The sequence below is a fragment of the Halichoerus grypus genome, chromosome 8 (assembly GCF_964656455.1).
Source record: "Halichoerus grypus chromosome 8, mHalGry1.hap1.1, whole genome shotgun sequence".
Taxonomy (NCBI): Eukaryota; Metazoa; Chordata; class Mammalia; order Carnivora; family Phocidae; genus Halichoerus; species Halichoerus grypus.
The window spans coordinates 54,554,593-54,575,565 of NC_135719.1; the positions used below are offsets into that span (position 1 = coordinate 54,554,593).

The 20,973-nt window shown below is 43.7% G+C and overlaps 1 protein-coding gene across 2 annotated transcripts; it reads right to left on the reverse strand.

The window, feature by feature from the left end:
• Positions 1 to 1,027: 1,027 nt before the first annotated feature.
• CCNB2 (cyclin B2) lies at positions 1,028 to 20,916 on the reverse strand. 2 transcript variants are annotated; one of them, XM_036107061.2, is made up of 9 exons: positions 20,757 to 20,916; positions 18,469 to 18,597; positions 18,258 to 18,368; positions 9,702 to 9,854; positions 9,440 to 9,598; positions 7,307 to 7,543; positions 6,649 to 6,789; positions 2,375 to 2,485; positions 1,028 to 1,299 (listed from the first exon to the last, which is right to left on the reverse strand). In XM_036107061.2, exons 1-9 carry the CDS (start codon positions 20,778 to 20,780, stop codon positions 1,189 to 1,191), a joined length of 1,176 nt encoding a protein of 391 aa, XP_035962954.1. In that variant the 5' UTR covers positions 20,781 to 20,916; the 3' UTR covers positions 1,028 to 1,188. The 2 variants fall into 2 exon arrangements, with proteins under 2 accessions (XP_035962954.1, XP_035962953.1); XM_036107060.2 differs by having other exon boundaries at positions 9,702 to 9,872.
• Positions 20,917 to 20,973: the final 57 nt, after the last annotated feature.

Below are 20,973 nucleotides of genomic sequence, written 5' to 3' on the forward strand. Positions count from 1 at the left end.
ACCAGGGACACTTAGAAGCTTTACACCGGGACTTCAACATACACAGCTTCCAGGTTCCCTGTGCTTGAGCGCTTGGCACCTACAGACTTCTGTAGGCGGCCCTGACCTGCCTAGGGAGAGAGATGGGGAGCGAGCCCCAGCCGGAGCCAGCCAGGCTCTCCTCCCAGGCCAGGCACAAGCCACAGCCGCGCCCCAGAACCAGCACCCGCAGACCTCGCTGCCCCCACACAAGGCAGCTTTACCACACTCTCGACTGGGGGAAGAAAGGAATTTACTGCAAAACTTCTCAGAGCCTGTATGAATCTTAAAGTGAGTTGCAGTGTTTCCCAAATGTATTTGACTAGCTCCTTTCTCGTCAAAAGCAATTAACATGTGTTGAACTAATAGTTTGGGAAGTTGTTGCTATAAGGCACTCATTTATTTTATGGTGGTTTTTTTTTTTTTAAGTTAGTGGTTGGAGACCGAGAATGCATTCCCCCGTAGAAAATGTTAAATGTGATCAACTGCCCGCCAAAAAATAATAACAAATAGTAACCTACGAGGTGGCTGAAATAGGAAAATGCATTCCAACCTTCAACTCTAACAAGGTGTCGCAGGCCCATTTTCGTTTTCCAGCGGTGGTCCTTTAGGACTGACATTCCTGGTCCCACCATGCCTTTGAGACACAGACACATTATGAGGGTTGCTTCTGGTGGCCCTCACCCCAGTGGGCCAGGCGTTCCTGTGTAGGAATGAGAAGATAGTTGAGTAGCTTCTAGAAAGAGAACTGTCATGGTTATCCTCCCATTTTCAATTTTCATAATGAGTCAATCTTTGTATATTTCAGAAGTTTAGGAATGGGTTAGCAATCACTGAAGCCAAGTTCTAGTTTGTTCCATTTGAGAAAATGGTAGGAAGCTCTTTCCCAAAGCCACAAAGACAATACATGCTACTCATAACAGCTCAAAAAGAAATTAGTCAAACCAAGCTTCTACTGACCTTGTTCTGTATAGATTGAATAAATAAAAAACACACAGGACACTTTAAGAAAAATTAACAGCTTTATTTTTCCTCAATATACATTTTAGAAAATAGGTCTAAGGAAAGGTTTCATGAAATAGACCAGAGGACTATATACAAAGTGAAGAGCTCCAAATCAGCGAGACCAAGTGCACAGACGGAGCACTCTTCCCCGAGGGCCACAGCAGCCTAGGACCGTCCCATCAGAGGGGAGGCAAGCTCTTGGACAGCTTTTGAGTTCAGCTGAGGAATTGTGCTGATCTTCAGGAGTTTGCTGCTTGCATACTTATTCTTGATGGCCTGCAGAAGTCATCTGTGATTAAGCACACATCAGGACCCCCACCTTCTACTTCACTCCTGGTCTAACTCACAAGTATTTAGGGGCCAGACCCACAATCTCTCCAATTGGTGTGATGATGGCGATTCACTGAAGCCAGCGAGCGCTCTGAGGTCATAATGTGCGACACCTGACAATTTCCTTCCATGACCAGCACCGGATAAAACCCAGCTGGTAGCACCGGTGAGGGCGGAAGAAATGATGTCAAGGTCCAAGGAGTAGGCTCTCTCTCCTACGTTGCCAGAGGGGTGGGAGGTGGGAGCTGTGTTTATCAGACCTAAGTGCCACCAGGCCATAACAGGTCTGCCAGGACAGGCAGCAACAATGGCAATAAAAGCCAAATGGCAACCAGTGCTTAGCAGATCCCAGACAATACCCTCACACTTCCGCAGTGCGCTCAATTATGCCGAAGCTACATGCAAGGAAGCAAAGCAGGTTGTCAGGACACTTGGCACAAATGCCTTGCTCTTTGTCACCAGATCCTTGGTGATATTCGGTGTCACACAAGCACGGGACAGCGCCCAATCCGCTCTGCCTCCACCTCTCAGGTGGGCCACACGGAGACAGACACCAGGCCCCCAGGAAGCTTTCTGCAGGCTTCTTGCCCCTCCTTCTTCACCTGCATTCAGGGGCCTTTTGGCCATTGTCCCAGAAGATCCTGGACAGAGGCCCCGAGTCCCCAAGCCTTCCACAGGGCCATTTAAGGGGTTCCAGACGACACGGTGAGCACCTGCCCTGACTGCTGCGTGCCTCCCCAGGACGCCGGGACGAGTGTGGGTGGAGGCATGGAATGCTGGCTGGCTGACTACACTGGGCCTGCACACGGTTAGCCTAGCTGCCTTGTTTTAAAGAGTCTGCTTGTGGGGTCTATCCGTATGCCCCATCCCCTGCTGTACTAGAAAGAGTTCGTGCTCCAACAGACTCTCACAGGTGTCAGTATGACAGTTCCATGAAAACGCAAACGCACATACATATGCATACCCTCACTCACAAAACCCGTATTCTAATGCTTTTCACAGTTTAGGAAGGAGTACTTACGATGAATTTTGTTAAGTTTTCGTTAACTTTCACTACATTTTTGGCCATGTGCTGCATGACTTCCAATACTTCATTTTCTGTGTATCCAGTATAATACTGCTGCTTTAAGTTCTGGAACGCAATGCAGAGAGAAGGGGCAAGATAAAGCCTCCACTTCTTTAGAAGAGCATTATCTGATACACGTTGACATCACTTACCACTTATGTAAAAGCTATAAAACGATATTCTTACCTTCTGAAAATACAACAGCAGCCCTAAACACTATCGTGGTCCCAGCAAAGCAGCCAGTAAATGCAAGATGACTTTGGCTCTGAGCAAGACTAAATTAAGACGCTGTGCAGCTTCAGCTAAATCAAGTGTCAAAGGTCCCATATTATTAATTTTTAAAGAAGGTTGCACAGGTATAGAAGGTGCTCCAAGTAACAAAGCTTTCACGCTAACCTCTCTCACCGCACTGAAAGGGGATGGCAAGTGGGACAGAGTAAAAACAAAACCCAACAAAGGAATGCCCCCTTCACAGGTCTGGCAGAGACCCAGGACTAGCACATCTCACATGTACCCCCCCCACCCCAATCAAAGCCCTACTGGGCAGCGGCTGGTGGGGAGCTCGAGAGCCCAGACACCCATATTGTCAGTCAGGGAAAGAGGTTCAGAATTAAGAAATAAACTGGGCTGCAGGCGGCAAGCTAATCTGTGAAATCCAGGCTTCTCTTGTTGGGCCCTGTGTAGTTAAGCACTGGAGAACAGAGAATAGAGAAGCCTCTACCCCCAGCCTTCTGACCTAGCCTCCCAGAGAACAAAAATCGAGCAACAGGACAGTTGTTGATTGATAATAAGACCTATCATGTGTGAAGATATGTAACCTGACTTTATTTCAGTTTTGTGATAAAATTCTAAAGGTTAAAATACATCTGTCTCATATGCACAATATGATTGGGAAAATAAATCACAATTTAATCTTAGTCCTAAAATAGTTTAAAGAAAAAAAGGATGAAGCAAGAGCAATCCTGAAATAACACACAACTACTGGCCTTTTGAAATCAATTACCAGAAAGCAGGGAGACCTGCAGTTAATAGGTTTAGAGCCCAAGGAAGGCAGGTCTAAGAGTAAAGTAATTTAGTTAAAATGAGCCCCTGGTATCAGGACCATGTATCATTCATGTATCAGCAGCCTTGTTGCCTCAAGCTTTTAATTTCAAAAAATTTCCAATCTACAGAAAAACTGAAATATTATAATGAACATCTGTATATCCTTTGTGTAGATTCATCTATTATTAACATTTTGCCACTTTCCCTCTCATGGTGTCTGCAACTAACTCAATTTCAAATGGTTCAGCAAAAATTCTGTAAGTATGTATTCACGCACAATTTTTGAACCATTTGAAAATGAGTTGCAGACGCCATGACACATCACTTCTAAATGTTTCAAAAACATCCCTAAGAAGTATTTTCCCATCTAGCCACAAACCATTATCACAGAAAAAACATCAACATTTCCACACTATCATCTAGTACATAGTCTATATTCAAATTTCTCCCATTGTTCCAAAAATATCTTGTACAGATTTTTCTTTTAGATCCAGGTCCAATCAAGGTACCTGCCGTGTATCTGGTCTTTAATTTTTTTAAATTTAAAAACGACTCCTATTTTCTTGGCTTTAAATGACAACTTGTTTGAAGGATCCAGGCCAGTTACTTTTAGAACATTTTAAATCTGCGTGTTTCCTGATGACTGGATTCGTGTCAAACATTTTGGGCAAGAATTTCATAGAGGCGATCCCGTATACGTCCTACTGCACCAGAAGACCTGTCAAGTCAGGTAGCACTACCACTGGTGATGCCAAGATTGATCACCGGGTTAAGGTGGTAACTGCCAGACCTCTCTAGCACAAAGGTACAGTTTTTCTTCAGAATTACTACAGATCTGTGGGGGTCCTATTTTGAGACCATGTGAATCTTGTTCTCCAAAACAATTTCACCTAATGATAAAGGCATCAGTTGATTCTCGCTTGAATCAGTTATTACATCAGGAGTTACAATCTGATTTCTAACTCTACCATTCTTTCTGCCTTAATTAGCTGGTATTCTACTGATTAAAAAAAAAAAGAGCCCCCCTTCCATTCTTTCTTTTGTGTCATTATAAATGCATGGATTTTTAAAAACTGCATTACAATCTATTACTGTCATTACTGTCATTATTCTTTTTAAAGCTCAGATTTAGTCAGAACCCTTTCAAGCCAGTTCCTATGTCCTTTTTTTTTTTTTTTTTTAAAGATTTTATTTATTTGAGAGAGAGAGAGACACAGCAAGAGAGGGAACACAAGCAGGGGGAGTGGGAGAGGGAGAAGCAGGCTTCCCGCGGAGCAGGGAGCCCGATGCGGGACTCGATCCCAGGACCCTGGGATCATGACCTGAGCTGAAGGCAGACGCTTAACGACTGAGCCACCCAGGCGCCCCGTTCCTATGTCCTTTTGACGTAGATCTTTGAAAATTTGCTCGGTATCTATTACAAATTGACCTAGGCTCACCTTCTACTTCCTCTGCCACGGCCGTGATCTCAGCTGTTTCTCAAAGAAGACCTAGTTCTTAGTGGGTAATGGCATTTAGTATCCAAGATGTAGGCACTGGGTGTGTTCATTGCTACAGGATTATCATTGTTTCCAGGCCCTCTCATTCTTAATTTACTGACAATTTGAAAACAGATTTAATGTTATAGGTGTTTTCCTTTTGTTTGTTTCTTTGGTTTTTTTTCAAGATTTTATTTATTTGACAAAGAGAGAGACAGCGAGAGCGGGAACACAAGCAGGGAGGAGAGGGAGAAGCGGGCTTCCCACCGAGCAGGGAGCCCGATGTGGGGCTCGATCCCAGGACCCCGGGATCATGACCTGAGCCGAAGGCAGACGCCCAACGACTGAGCCACCCAGGCACCCCTCCTTTTGTTTTTAATTGTTAACATATATTATCTTTTTATAGTGAAAATTTTATTTTTTGGTAACACGAATGTTTGTTTTATCCTATAATATTCATAAAAATAGTCTCGCAATTACAATAAGAGAACACTACTAACAATACAGCTCCTAAGTAAACTTGAAGTCTGTTACCTCTTTCGGTCCTTTGTTTTGTCTAGCTGCATACCAGTAAGGATGCACAGTCCAAATACTGCCTTCAAAAGTTATTTGAATTAATTCTTCCCTCTGTGTTTTTACCAACTTGATATATAGTGACATTGTTGTTTCTGCTTAATTCCATTTAGGGACTCTCATATTGTTCAATATATGAACACTCATATTGTTCAAAAGTCAAAAAAGTTACGTTATACTGTATACAGTTGATAAAAAGTTACAACCAGAAGTCCTGTTCCCATCCTCAGCCTTCTACCCTGCTCCCACCCAACCCCACAGGTATCATTTTCATTAGTTTCTGGTTTACGTGTAGTTTCTGAAAAATTAGAAAATACATAAGCACACATATACCACTCTCTCATTCCCCTTCTTTCTCATAGAAGATGTCAAATGCATACACTCGTGTAGAGGAAGAGTTCTGCCATGTGCCCTGGCAATCTCACACGTATCTACATAGGGCCACCCAGGCAAAGGCCTGAACCACAGCTTATCTGTCTTGGCAAAATGCTTTGTGATCCTCCTGGAACACGAGAGGATAGGGGTGTGGGAGGAGTGCTCGCATTCCCTTCTGAATCTCCCCTGAGAGGCTATTATGAGACTTGTTTCTTAACACCTGGTTTCTGCTGAGGCTTTCGTTCTGCTGCTCTTGGGGTACATCTACAGACTATAAAGCTGCTTAGTGGCAGTCTAGAATTAGCTCGTCCACAAAAGGGTATCCCACGACTCACACTGCAGTCATCTGGTCCCTTTTGTTTCAGTTGTTGTCCTTTTTTGGTGTGTGAGATTGCCGGCAGCTTTGGCTACTTGTATGAATCTAAAAGTGGCTCCTTTTACCTTTACTGGCGAAATCAGTCAGGCCTTGGCCTTGCTTTGTCTTAGATGCTTGATGGCTTGCTTGTTTCACTTAGCAAGGATCCCAGAAACCTGAGCACACCAGTTGCCGGCGGCCTGGCTCAGGCCTCACAACTCCAGAGCACACTTGGTGCCATGCTGTGTGGTCGCCTCACCTCTGTCTGAAGCGTCCCAAGCAGCCCTCTTCTAGGCCTCTGGATTTTAACCATTGCCTCGAGGATAGTGTGGGGAAAATGCTAAGGCCTTTCATATCAAGGGGGCCGAAAATAGAACCTAATTTCTTCTTAACCCAACACTTACCCATTTTCCTTGGCGCAGAACCTTCTGGGACAGGCAGGATGCAGCCGCTGCCACCTTTGAAGGGTGATAATGTACCATGTCGTAGTCAATGAGAGTCAGCTCCATCAGATATTTGGCTAAAGTGTGCTGTTCCACATCGACCTACGAAAGAACAGCCGGGGACAATAAGAAGCACAGCTACTATTACCCTCTTGCAAAATCCTGGGCAAAGGCCTAGGAGCTCAAAGCCACTCGACTCACTGGTCTGCCCAGCAACTACCCTATTCCACAGTATGGTACAAACACAGAGCATGAGGTCTTTTCTCTTAAGAACTGATGAGATATTGGGGCGCCTGGGTGGCTCAGTCGTTAAGCATCTGCCTTTGGCTCAGGTCATGATCCCAGGGTCCTGAGATTGAGCCCCGCATCAGGCTCCCTGCTCCGCGGGAAGCCTGCTTCTCCCTCTCCCACTCCCCCTGCTTGTGTTCCCTCTCTCGCTGTATCTCTCTCTGTCAAATAAACAAAATCTTTAAAAAAAAAAAAAGAACTGATAAGCATTAGGACCTATCGAGAAGATGTGTCCTATAAATGCCTACGTTTTCCTTTAATTGGATCAACGTTTCCAGGATAAGACAACAAACAGCAAAATCAAGTCTCATATAGAACCGGAGGCACTTACCTCCCCAGCTTTTGATGCCCGCCTTAAGAAATGTAGTGGCAAAGGTCGACCCAACTCAAATTTCAGTTCTTTCAAAATCAGTGTTTCCATCTCTCGGATTTGGGAACTGGTATAAGCATTGTCTGTGATGTAAACGAAGTCTTCAATATTTGGAGAAAACATCTCCTCATATTTGGAAGCCAAGAGCAGAGCTGTAATCCCAACCAGTTGAAGCTTCTTACGAGAAACAGGCTGAACCTAATTGAAGAAGAATGTGTCAGAAGTCCTACCTAACGAGAGGACTGGGGCTCTGGGTGGAAGGAGGTGAGAGGGAACCACGTCCTGGAGAAGCACACGTCGTCTCTGCTCACACCCATCTTACAAGCACAGGTAACATGTGTGTTAATAGCAGCTACCATCAAGGGTTCCTGGCTGGCTCAGTTGGTGGAGCGTGTGACTTTATCTCGGGGTTGTGGGTTCAAGCCCCACATTGGGTAGACAGATTACTTAAAAATAAAATTAAAAAAAAAAAAAAATAGCGGGTACCATCACTACTCCCAGCAGCCGTCTGTTACTTGAATATTCAGTATATGCTGGGCACAGTGCTAAGACGCCAACAATCATCTCATTGAATCCTTGCAAAAATCCTAGGAAGCGCATGTATTTTCCCCTACTTGCAAAGGGATGGCCTGAGAAGAGATTCAGACACTAGCTCCAGATCACTCAATGCTCAGTAGGGAAGAACTGTGCCTGAGAACCGAGCTCCTAGTCTGCTCCAGGCCTGTCATCCTGGCTTGAGTACCTGGGGGCAGCCCCGACACGGCATTCAACACGTCTGCATCACGATGAGGCCCGGCCAGATGGCAGGACTGAATAACGGGTGCCCAGGGATGGGGAGGGGAGGGTCTCTCAAACACTCCTTAATCCTTACCAAAAGGACACTCAGTAGTCAGCGTTAAGAACCTCCAAAGAGGCTCTAGAGTTGGGGAAAATCTCAGTTCAGGCTGTGTTTCCCTTAAGTTCCCTTTTCTTTTAAAAGAGACTGTGCGGGGCGCCTGGGTGGTTCAGTCGTTAAGCGTCTGCCTTCGGCTCAGGTCATGATCCCAGGGTCCTGGGATCGAGTCCCGCATCGGGCTCCCTGCTCGGCGGGAAGCCTGCTTCTCCCTCTCCCACTCCCTCTGCTTGTGTTCCCTCTCTCGCTGTGTCTCTCTGTCAAATAAATTTTTTAAAATCTTAAAAAAATAAAAAAATAAAATAAAAGAGACTTGGCTTTCCTTGCTTCAACTCTCATTATTGAAAATCTACCTAAAATATAACTGCTCTCCTACCCAGTGAGGAATGTATAATGCAAACCACTGAATCTATGCTTTCTTAGGATTCTGCAGTATCTCAGGGTCATTATTATAATAATCACCATTATTACTGTACTGTTGGGGCAGAATTTGTACCTGAGCTATATCATAAATGTTGACTTGAAATAAATAAATCCCAATCTGCAGGGCTCCTGGCTGGTGTATCACACACGAGTGCTTTCTGTCCGGCGTTTCTTCTAAGTGGTCAGCATTTTGTGTCACCAGGCGATAACTATTTCCATGACCACTCTGCCTCTCAGCTGAATCTCTTACATTCCTCGGCTTCAGACCTCCCATTCTCAGTACACTGCCCACACATACCCCCGACCCCTTTCTTAACAATTCTGCCTCCTCTCTCTTCTACACGGATTCACGCCACAGCTGGTTGGAAACTGCCAAGTTCTCTAGCCAGACTCCTCATTTTTCCGACAAGGAAACCTAACCAAGGATAACCAAACTACAAGCTGCCGGGCAATGGTGGAAGCAGGCCTGGAAAACCAGCACCCGCGGGCACCACAGGCTTCGGGCTGACTTTCAGACCTCCTGCTGGTATGTTTGCTCGGAGGAACGACCGGCCACGCGGTGCCAAGCCCCTGACCCCCCAGCACTCCTCGGCAGGCTGACCTAGCAGAAACAGCCAGCAGCGGTCAGCATCACCAGAGGCTGGATACACCTGGCTACTTCTCCCTCTAGCCGCTCCAGTTCCTTGGTTTCTCACCAAGTGGCTTTTGATCTTTTCCTCAGGTATCACCCTTTGGTGTTGCAGAATGCGATTACGGTGAGCCCCCGAAGCCACGCTCACCTGTAAAAATCGGTCCATGATGGCGACGCACATGTACAGAGTCTCCTGAAGCAGCCTAAACTTGGAGTGGACCTGCACCAGCCAGTCCACCAGGATGGCGCGCATGCGTCCGTTTATCTCTCTTCCATCTAAGAAGTGTGGATTTATGGATTGCAGAACCTGTCGGTGGAATTCAAAGTTTTAAAGGCTGACCTCATTTCCTTACCAGCTGTATGGTAAATGCCGCGTTGCTTGCACAACCAAAACACAAAGGCCCACTCACCTCAAGCTGCCGTAGATACTGGTAGATATCCTTAACGTAGTCGCTGCAGAGCTGAGGGTTCTCCCAGTCCTCATGATCAATGTCCTCGATTTTGCAGAGCAAGGCATCAGAGAAAGCTTGGCAGAGATTCTCTTCCTTCATGGAGATATCCTCCTGTGGGGTGGAAGGACCCTACATGAACGAATTAACGTGCATGCATCACTACCTTGGCAGTAGCCTAAATTGTTAATCAGAGCCAAATACGAGCAGAGTCAACTGGTTTAAAAGTATCATATGCATTTTTAAAATACGTGAAAGCCAAAACAAATTTCAGAGTAAGGTGAATAATTCAAGGTGTAGTAGATGAAGTTTTGAGAGATATACTCCTCTGTTTAAAATTCTCTAATTTCACTCCAAGGGAAAACCTGAGTCCTCACGATGGCCTGGGGGCTTGCATGATCGGGCTTTGCCCTCTTCCTCTGCTGACCCATCTATTTCTCTCCCCTTGGTTTGCCTCGTGGCAGCCTCCCTCACTGCAAGCAGGCTCCCTCTTCCCACAATGCTCTTGCTCTTATGCCTGCACCCCCATGGGCAATTCTCTCACCTTCAAGTTTTGTTTAAATGTTACCTCCTGAATTAGGTCTATCCTGCCCCCTGTTTTAAATTACCATCTGTCCCCTATGCACCCCTCTCCACATGCATCATTTCTCTTACTGTGTTTTTCCCCATAGAACCTGTAACCTTGTAACATGCTGTGGAGCTTACTTACATATGACCTATACTATTTTCTGTCTCCCTCTGCTAGACTGCCAGCTCTACAGAGCTTATGGAGGTAGCAGAGGTAGAAAACAATAGATTTATAAATACATTCATAAATAAATAATACATTTAAACTGATTTTATCCCCTACAGCAACTCAAATGTCTACATCATCCCTGACACATAGTAGGTGCTCAGTAAATATTTACTGAGGGAAAGAAACTTAAACACCTCGGTGCAGAAACTCTTAGAGCTGACAGCTCACTGCAGCTGTAGCCTCTTCCGTGGGTATACAGATTTCCCCTCATAAACTAATTTATTCTGAATTGAGAAACTGGCAACTAAAAAGCAGAAAAGCGCATTCCGGCCTATGAATAAAATAGAAGGAAGCAAAGACCGAGCAAGTACACACCCAGTATTTTCTTATGCTGACTGGGTGAGTATTAAAAAAAAAAAAAATCACACAAATTAAAAATTTATAAAGTAAGTTAAAACAAGTGTTTAGTAATGAAGTATAAATAACCCATTACTTTTTAAAAGAATAAGAGGTACTTCTTGAAGTAAAACCTCACAAGCCTGCTAGGCTATAAAGAGTATGTATTAAAGAAATAAAATATAGAAAGAGAGAAGGCTGTATAATAAACAATTTTAATGGACATTGAAGCTCAGTGATGATAGTTTCCAGGCTTAAGGAAGGATGAAACAACAGCAGCAAAATATATATAGCAGTTCAAAACCCATCCTTCCCTCCTACATCAGTTCTCAAACTGAGGGAGGGCCAGCTGAGCAAGAGTCATGCAGGTATACGTGCCATTTATTCAAGAACTTTCGAACCTCAAGGGACTAGAATGAATAAGAGCTACTTGGGGCACCAGGGAGAAACCTAGATAAGGTTACCAGAGAGGGTAAGACCTCAAGGAAAATGAGTGGGCAAAAGGTACGCAAGTACAAAGTCCCAGAGGAAGCCAAGAAACAAAGAAACGAAGTCTGGGAAGTGCACGTTGATTTGGGATGGCAGGAGCTAGTGCATGACGTGTGAGAAGATGGGCTGGAAAGGTGAGCGAGAACCCAGCTAAGGAGTTTACATTTTACCCAAAGGGAAGTGAATCCACTGAAGGAACTGATCAAGAGCGGCAAGAATCAGAGGTGCCTGGCTGGCTCAGTTGGTACAGCGAGCAACTCTTGATCTCGGGATTGTGGGTTCGAGCCCCATGTGGGGTGTAGAGATTACTTAAAAATAGAATCTTTTTAAAAAAAGAGTGACTAGAATCAGATGTACATTTTAATGAGCACATACAGCTAGGTTAAGTTCAAGGATAAGCATCATCAGTGTCCCCGGGAAATGCAATCAGTAGTGGGAAGCCTGTTTAAGGAGGCAGAGGTTACGGTCATGTGCTAGGCGTGCTGCCTGAGCAGCTTGAAATGCTTACCCGTGTCTATCCAGAGGTACGCCTGAGGTTAGCCATAGCCCGAAGCTACCAGGAGAACACATGGGTCATTGCTCTGGCCCTTAATTTACAATTTCTTAAAAGCATTCCTCTTGGGCTCCAACATAATTTAATTATTATAAAATCCTTCCTGAGATCCCACTGTCTGTGCAGGTAGTAGCCTAAGCCCTTCGGGCCCACTGTGTAATACTCTGTCCAGTGTCTGTTGCATGCAAAGCTAAAAGTTTTCTCAGCTAGTTAACCATCACAAACTTGTGGATGACAAAAGTGGTCTGAGAATAAAAACCTTCCAATTAGATTAATGAATGAGTTCTGTCAGTTGTCAGAGACAAGTGAAAAGTCATATCAGAAACAATAAATGTGAGTTTTTGCTGAGCTTCAGAAGCTCCAGTTTGGTAAGGAGCAGGGCGGGGTCTGAGCTGAGTTTGGTGAGAGAATGTACTACTATTAATATGCAAACATGTAGGTGTTTGTGCAAGTTTTTGGTAACCAGAGTTCATTTACCAGATTTACAATAAACAATGTCAATTAAGTGCAACAAGAAAGGACTCCCAGAAAAACTGTTGTTTCCAATTAGACAGTTCATGGTTTGTAGCAGTTAAGTGTGTACTTGCGCAAACATAGGCACACACAATTACGGAAAGGCAAAATCATTTACTGGAATAGCTTTAGGGAATACAGTGAAATGGAATTTGGAGGGTAAGGAGAGTAGTAAAAATAAACTGACTTTCTATTCTATGTACTTGATATATTTCTGTAGTATTTTGCTTTGTTATGACTGGGTTTCTTGTGTGATTAAAAATAAAAGGCACTCTTTTTTAAAAAAAACGTGAAAAGTTGTGCTTACTTCCCCTTTATACATAGTTTTTGTATTAGGGATAGTTAACCATAAAACATTCTCATGGTTGAATGACTACTGTAGAGGCATTTTTAGGCAACAGGCTTGAGCAGTGGAACTTGGGGCCCACAGCGACCACCAAGCTGAATGCCAACAGGCTCATTAAGCAAACCACCTGGAAGAGCCATAGGCACAGGTTCCGAAGATTACCAGAAACGGGAAAATTCCATACATTCCCATCCTCCCTCGTTCCACCCTGTACCTGTGGCCCCTCACCACCCCCTTCTGGCAGACAGTCTCTCCATTGCTGTCCTGCCCATAGCTCCCTGGTCAGTAACCATCGCTCTCTTTTGTTCACCACCCACACCGCTGGCCCCCACCCAATTGGCACCCCACATTTGGTGGGCCCCCATCTGATCAGAGAGTCCCACAACTATCACTGCATTTAGTGTTTAGATTAAATCTCTAAATCTAAAACTTCATCTGAATTTCTAGCTCTGACTCCCAGCACCTCTCCGAAGTGTGCATCTATCTCTGCCACAGCCTATTAGAACGCATGCTTGGGCATTTCTGCACTTGGCTGGGGGCTCCTTGAGGATAGAGTGGGTGGCTCATTCACCTGATTTCTCCAGTGCCCAGCAAACCAGGGGGCTAGGAAAAAACCTTCTCCTTCTTTTCACATGTTTGCCAAAGCCTCATTGGTCAGCAAAAAAAAAATAAATAACAACAAAACACTGTTTCCTCTAAAAATGGCAGGATAATCCGCTTCTGTAAACACCTGTGAATGGCTGAAACCCTTTCAAGTTCTCAGCCAGAGCCCTTTGTGATGCAGCTGCAAACTCTGGTTTTGCAGAGTATAGTAGTGGATTTGGCTGGGAACATCTGCTTCCATGAGCACATGGCTTACAAATGTTCCAGGGCTCACTGCTGCTAGAACCCTGTGCTCAGCTGGCATTGCCACCTCCCCAGGGACCAGCTATAAAGGAGCAGCAATGACTGCACACAGAGCAGATGACAAAGTAAAACCAGATGGCTGACCAGATCCAGGCAAGCAGAGGGGCTCGTCTGCCAGGAGGAGGAGCTCCCCCTAAACTGGGCACTTAATGATCTCTTCTGTACTATGTTTCTCAGAGAAAAATGTATTTGGATTGGAAGTAATTATTGTTCATTAATCCCTGATGTCTTCTAAAACTAGCAGCACATTTCAGCCACGGAAGTGATACTTATATGAATGGAGTTACAGGTCCATCATTCTTTATCTGAAACACAGTGGCCTCAAATTTGTCAGGAAGCTAAGGCAAAAGGAGTCACCAAGGAAAGGTAGAGTAATTCAGAAAGAGTGGAGATGCAGAAGTCACAGGAGGAAATTTCTCCTTTGTTTTGTTCATAACATTTTTTGTTTTTCTTTTTGGAAAAGTAATATGTACCTAAGGTGAAAAAAATCTGAAAAATTTTTTTTTTTTTAAAGATTTTATTTGTTTATTTGACATAGACAGACAGCGAGAGAGGGAACACAAGCAGGGGGAGTGGGAGAGGGAGAAGCAGGCCTCCCGCGGAGCAGGGAGCCTGATGCGGGGCTTGATCCCAGGACCCCGGGATCATGACCTGAGCCAAAGGCAGACAGCTAAAGATTGAGCCACCCAGGCGCCCCAAAATCTGAAAATTTTAAGGAGGAAAATGAAAATGAATCTTAAGCCCAACATAATACTCAAAAATAACTACCATCAAATTTTGCATATAAATTTTAGGGGCACCTGGGTGGCTCAGTCGGTTAAGCATCCAACTTTTGATTTCAGTCAGGTCATGATCTCAGGGTTGTGAGATCAAGCTCCGTGATGGGCATGGAACCTGCTTAAGATTCTCTCTCCCTCTGCCCCTCTCCCCCTCAAAAAAAAAAAAAAAAAAAAAAAAAATGCACACTTTGCACACATTTAAAAGCAAATCTGGGGCACCTGGGTGGCTCAGTCAGTTAAGCATCCAACTCTTGATTTTGGCTCAGGTTGTGATCTCAGGGTCATGAGATCAAACTCTGCACTGGATACGAAGCCTGCGTAAGATTCTCTCTCTCCCTGTTTACCCCTCCCACCCCGTCCCCGGCCTCCCCGCCCCCACATGCACGCACTCTCTCTCTCTGGAAAATAAATTTTTAAAAAAAGGAAATCTGGGGTTGTACTGCATTCTATTGTGTTATAATCTGATTTTTCTACTAATGTAACATACATTTTGACATCTTTAAATATTCTACCAAAACATGATATTAATGGTCCATGTATTTTCATTAAATGGATTTAAGCTGCTCCGGTAATTCCACCACTGGGTATCTACCCAAAGAAGACGAAAACACTAATTTGAGAAGATATATGCTCCCCTGTGTTTACTGCAACATTATTTACAATAGCCAAGATATGGAAGCAACCCAAGCATCCATCCACAGATGAATATAAAGAAGATACGGTATATATACAATGGAATATTACTCAGCCCCTAAAAAAGAATGAAATCTTGCCATTTGCAACAACATGATTTGATCTAGAGGGTCTAATGCTAAGTGAGACAAATACCATAGGATTTCACTCATATGCGGATTTTAAGAAACAAAACAAATGAACAAAGGAAAAAAGAAAAGACAGGGGTACCTGGCTGGCTCAGTCAGAAAAGCATGTGACTCTTGATTTCAGGTTTGTGAGTTTGAGCCCCATGTTGGGTGTAGAGATTTCATACATAAACAAACTTAAAAAAAAAAAAAAGGAAAGAAAAGGAAAAAAGAGACAAACCAAACCAAACAAAACCAAACCGGCTCTTAAATATAGAAAAAAAACTGGTGGTTGCCATAGGGGAGTTGGGTAGAGGGAACGGGTGAACTAGGTGAAGGGGATTAAGAGTATACTTATCATGGTGAGCAATGAGTCATGTATAGGGTTGTTGAATCACTATATTGTACACCTGAAACTAATGTAATACTGTATGTTAATTATACTTGAACTTAAACAGATAGATTTAACCAATCTTCTAATATTTCTCTATTACATAAGAGATATTCATTACAGCACTATTTAAAAATCCTTGGTGTGCCTCTAATAATTTTCCTAGGATAAAAACAGATTTACTGGGTATGAAGAATAACCTTTTGAAAGACACTGCCAAATCGCCTTCCAGACATGTGGGAGGAACCACATTCAAACAGTCACCCGTATCAAATGCTACATAATGGTTAAGAGGTCAAAGCTGAAAAGCTGCTTTGGTTTGGCATTTAGGCACTAGAAACCTCCAAGGAAAGGCCTATGAAAGTAAGGTCGATCTTCAGGATTTGTTCTGGCTTTTGTTCTTGATTTGACGCTCTCTGTCCTGCCTTAGGAAAAGCAACATGCTTGCAACCATCACCTGCAAGCAGAAGGCTCCCATGTCTGCCCCTCTCCTTCAGATGCTGCTGGCATATTTCTGAGTGCCTTTCCCCATGGAGGTTTCTCTGTTACCTCAACAAATCTAAAGCCAAATGAGGTGCCTTCCCCAGAACTACCTCCCTTCCCTGACTTCCCCATTTCTTTACTAACTTATTGCATAAATGGTTCCTTAAATACTCAAGTGCTTGCTTAAGGCTCTTATTCTTCCTCTGCAAACAACACAGCCAAAGAATTCCTTCTAAATACAGGACGATGTCCCTGGAACCAGTTGGTACACCCCAACACATTCCATGTGGTTTCTTAGCACCCCATAGGTAGTGGTATGTGGGTGAGTGCTTAGGGGAGATCCAGGCTAGTTCAAGACCCTCATCAGCTCTTGTGTGACAATTGCAATGCCTCCTCATTTAGGTGCCTCCCATGGCCAGCCTACACTGCTTTCATCATTTCCCACCTCCTCAAAACTTTCCACAGGTTTCTCACTGCCTAATGGGATAAAATCCAAATTCCAAGGCCTTCAAATCCAACTGCAACCTTTTCCCCAACTTTATGTTTTGCTTATTCCCACAAACCTTCTGGCCCAGCTTAGATGTGCTGACTCCTTAGCTCAAGGACAAGATTATAGGTCTCTTTCTGCTTTGGTGCCTTGATTCCTACTGTGCTTTGTTCCCCCCAAAAAAGTGTTATTTCCTATCAGCATCTCTCTATCCTTAAAATTCCCACTGATTCCATGAAGTTTCCCCTGACCACTCCATCCCTTAGTGTTCTCTCCCTCCTGTAGAAACACTTTCTGAAGGATGGTGCTTCCATCTACCCTAGACATTTGAAGCTCAATCATCCATTGTCCAGGGGCATCTGGCATCACTCCCTGGGACTACTAATTTAATTTCAGGTGCATGTGCCCCTTCTGGATAAGTCTCCTCAAGGCAAGATATCTCTTTTTTTTTTTTTTTTTTTTTTTTTTTTTTTTTTTTTTTTTTTTAATTTTTTTATTGTTATGTTAATCCCCATACATTACATCATTAGTTTTAGATATAGTGTTCCATGATTCATTGTTTGTGCATAACACCCAGTGCTCCATGCAGAACGTGCCCTCCTCAATACCCATCACCAGGCTAACCCATCCTCCCAACCCCCTCCCCTCTAGAACCCCCAGTTTGTTTTTCAGAGTCCATCGTCTCTCATGGTTCTTCTCCCCCTCCGATTTCCCCCCCTTCATTCTTCCCCTCCTGCTACATTCTTCTTCTTCTTTTTAAGGCAAGATATCTCTTTAACAGCCTTAACACTACTGGATGGGCATAGTAAGTGCTCAATATATATATTTCTTGAATATATCCAATGTATTATTTTGAAAAATTTTAAACAAGTTATAGACATGTTATTAATGTATATTATAGAGAGAGAGAGAGCACCCGAGTGCGGGCGCTGGAAAGAACAAAGCAGTGATTGTTGTATTCTCAGCACCTACAACAGTGCCTGTCCTATAGTAATTACAGGACAATGGGTCCATTAGCATTCTAACTCCAATTGAGTTAACCAGTCACAGAGACCACAATTTATCAACACAAAATTTTGGCATTACCTTATTCCTACATGATGAGTACGAGTCTCAGAACTGTGAGATTTCACAGCCTCATGGGCAAGCTCATTCTTATAATGGATTATAAAACTGACCAAATTTCACTTTGAGATCATTAAATTTATTTGACTATCAAGGTAATTAACTTTGTTATTCAAGGTCAAAACCTTATAGTAAGTACCATCACTAAAAGGATGTGTATGTTCAATTTGTACACAAATTCAAAGTACAGCTCTAGTTATGAATGTTCTTCAAAAGTTGCAGTGATTGGGGCGCCTGGGTGGCTCAGCTGGTTAAGCGTCTGCCTTCGGCTCAGGTCATGATCCCGGGGCCCTGGGATTGAGCCCTGCATTGGGCTCCCTGCTCAGCGGGGAGTCTGCTTCTCCTTCTCTCTCTCCTTCTGCCACTCTCCCTGTTCATGCTCTCTCTTTCTCTCTCTCAAATAAACAAATAAAATCTTAAAAAAAAAAAAAAGTTGCAGTGATGATAAAGGCACCCTCTCAGTCTAGCCAAAAACCAGCTACTTCGTACATTTGTAAAGAGAGAACATCCTACCTTTGGAGCCAACACTTCCATCTGTACTGGTTTCACAGAAGCAGTAGGTTTCAGTTGTTTGTTGACATTTGTTTTGGTGGGTTGAACAGGTATTTTGGTGTTCTGAGCTTTCTACAAGGAAAAAGAAACATAAATAGGGCAAGATAGTGTTGCTCTCAGAGTTATACACAATCAGCCTAGTGTGAACATGGACAGTCCTCATGGCTGTTACCTTAGCTACTTGTGTAGCTCTGGTTGTAACTCTATTTCCAATTTCTTCTAAAACTGCCCGTCTGATTGTCACATGACTCTTAGCTTTAGAATTAACTCCAGTGTCAGCATTCTCCAAATCAGTGGACACCTTAAAAAAAAAAAAAAAAAAAAAGAGAGAGAGAGAGAGAGTTAATGATGAATTGAGACAACTTATAATACTTTGCTAATGTCAGATATCCAAATGCAGAATTTGGAAAATGTAAATATGCGGAGATCAATTTGTGAGAAGGAAAAGATACATTTTTTTAGGAAGACTAAAAATGCTATTTGTGATTGATCACGTCACTTGAAATTAGGCAAATCACTTACCCACCTTATCTGTAAAATAAATAATCCCATTAAGAGGTTTCAAGATAAGTGATTATTTCTTATATAGCACCCACTTGTTAAAGATCCCTGTATACCAAATTAATCTATTTAAAAATCTTTCTTTAGAGTAGCTTGGTTAAGAGTCCTACTCTTGATTTCAGCTCAGGTCATGCTCTCAGGGTCGTGAGATCCAGCCCCCCACCTCGGGCTCTGCACTAGGCATGAAGCCTGCTTAAGATTCTCTCTCTCCCTCTCCCTCTGCCCCTCCCCAACCACATGTGCAAGCTCTCACTATAATAAAAACTTTAGGGAGATTAATAACAAGTACAATTAAAACATTATTAAAAAGCCATAATAGGTCCAGATGTTTAAAACCTAAACTAGCTTTGATTCTCATGCCATTCTACAAATAAGAAGTGCTCCTATAGACATGATCTTTAGAGATACTGCCTTTTAAAATGAGGTTGCCATAGCACGGACTCTTATATTATACTAAGCACGGACTTAGAAAGGAAATTGTTTTCACAGGTAAAATAGTTTTACTCTCAAATTCAGAGAAAGTTGAAATGGTATGGAATAAAAAATCATTAGTTGACCTTAACCTACTTTTGACAGAATGTGCTTAGAAACAAAACTTGCTAGAAAAAGCAATTCATACAAAAAAGTTTATTTTATTGTAGAGGTGATAAACATTTCATGAGAAAAAAAAACAGAATGTACTATCCCTGAGAATTTGAGTCCTAATCTTAAAAATCTCCCAACAGGGGGTTTGAATGGATCTACAAGGATAGACAGAGGGGGCAGGAGAAAACTCAAGCCTTCCCTGAATAGAAAGAATTTGACAATGAAAGAACTTTATGGGACAGATTAGACAAAAATTACTTGTCAGTTCAACTTAGATCCACAAAAGAATAGGAATTAAATATTGAATGTATTCAACTTATTAGGATTCTCAAAAGCACACTGTTCAATTTTTTCCAGCAGTAATTGCCAATTTTTAAAAAGTGTTTGAAATTTTAATGCTTATGGGTCGAAGCCTGGTAATCTAAGTTTAAATCCATCTGGAGGGGAAAACTGGCAGCTTTTAACTAGGCTTACAGTCAGGAGGATGGAACTCAGGTGTGTCAGGGCCCTCCATTTTCCAGCAAAGGAAAAGTAGATGCAGATACAATTCAAGCCCACAGAAAAAAAAAAAAAAACATTCAAAACACCATTAACACTTGCATTTTTGCAAAGATGAAACAAATGCATCTGGAACCTTCTCTCTGTTTGCATTTGTACCAAATTATATGCAAAATCTTTATTACACTTGATTAAAGAAATTAATTTTTTAAAGTGATAGACGCATAGGTTAGTGAACTTAACCTGGAAGACTTCGAGCGCAGAAATAAATAGGAAACTTAACACAAAATGAAATGCGAAAAATCCGAAAAACAGCCATGACTGTTGCCTGATCAAACATTCAAAACAGTTGACCACCTAGTTTCTTCCAGTCCTTCTCCCCGTCCCCCATCCCTTAGCTGGCAAGGAGTTTGAGAACAGAGGAAGGAAATTACAACAACCTCTATTTAGATAGCACTCTAACAACAAAGAGCACTCGGAGATGGCTCACTGAGTACCAAGTCCAGTGCTGGAGAGGCTCACTTGACAGGTGCCACCTCCGAGGCGCTTTCCTACACTTTCCTCACTCCTACATTTCCCTCACCCCTGGACTGGCCAGGGCGGAAACGGGGAACCCAGAGCGGATCCGAGGAGGGGAGAGGTTGGCAAAGAGGACAGGCCGCAGGCTGGGGCGCAGGGCAAGCGGGCAGGAGGGGAGAGCGGCGCCCGTTGGGACGAAGAAGCCCTGCGCAGGAGAGAGAGGAGGCTAGAGGCGGGTGACCGGGCTGCGCGGCCGAAGAGCCTGGCCGGTGTGGGGGGTCTGCCGGGCCCACTCACCGTCGGGCGTCGGAGCAGCGCCATGTGGGAAGGGGCAGGCAAGAATGCCAGCCCGGCCCAGGGAGGGACGCGGACCGGAGAGGGAGGACACCAACTTCTGCGGCGCCGTTAGCTCCGCACTCCGGCCCGCACCGCTTAAGACCTTCGCAATGTCGCCTTGTTACAGGATTCAAATACCGCGCCGCTCGCGCCCCCATTGGGCGGCCTTACGTACGGC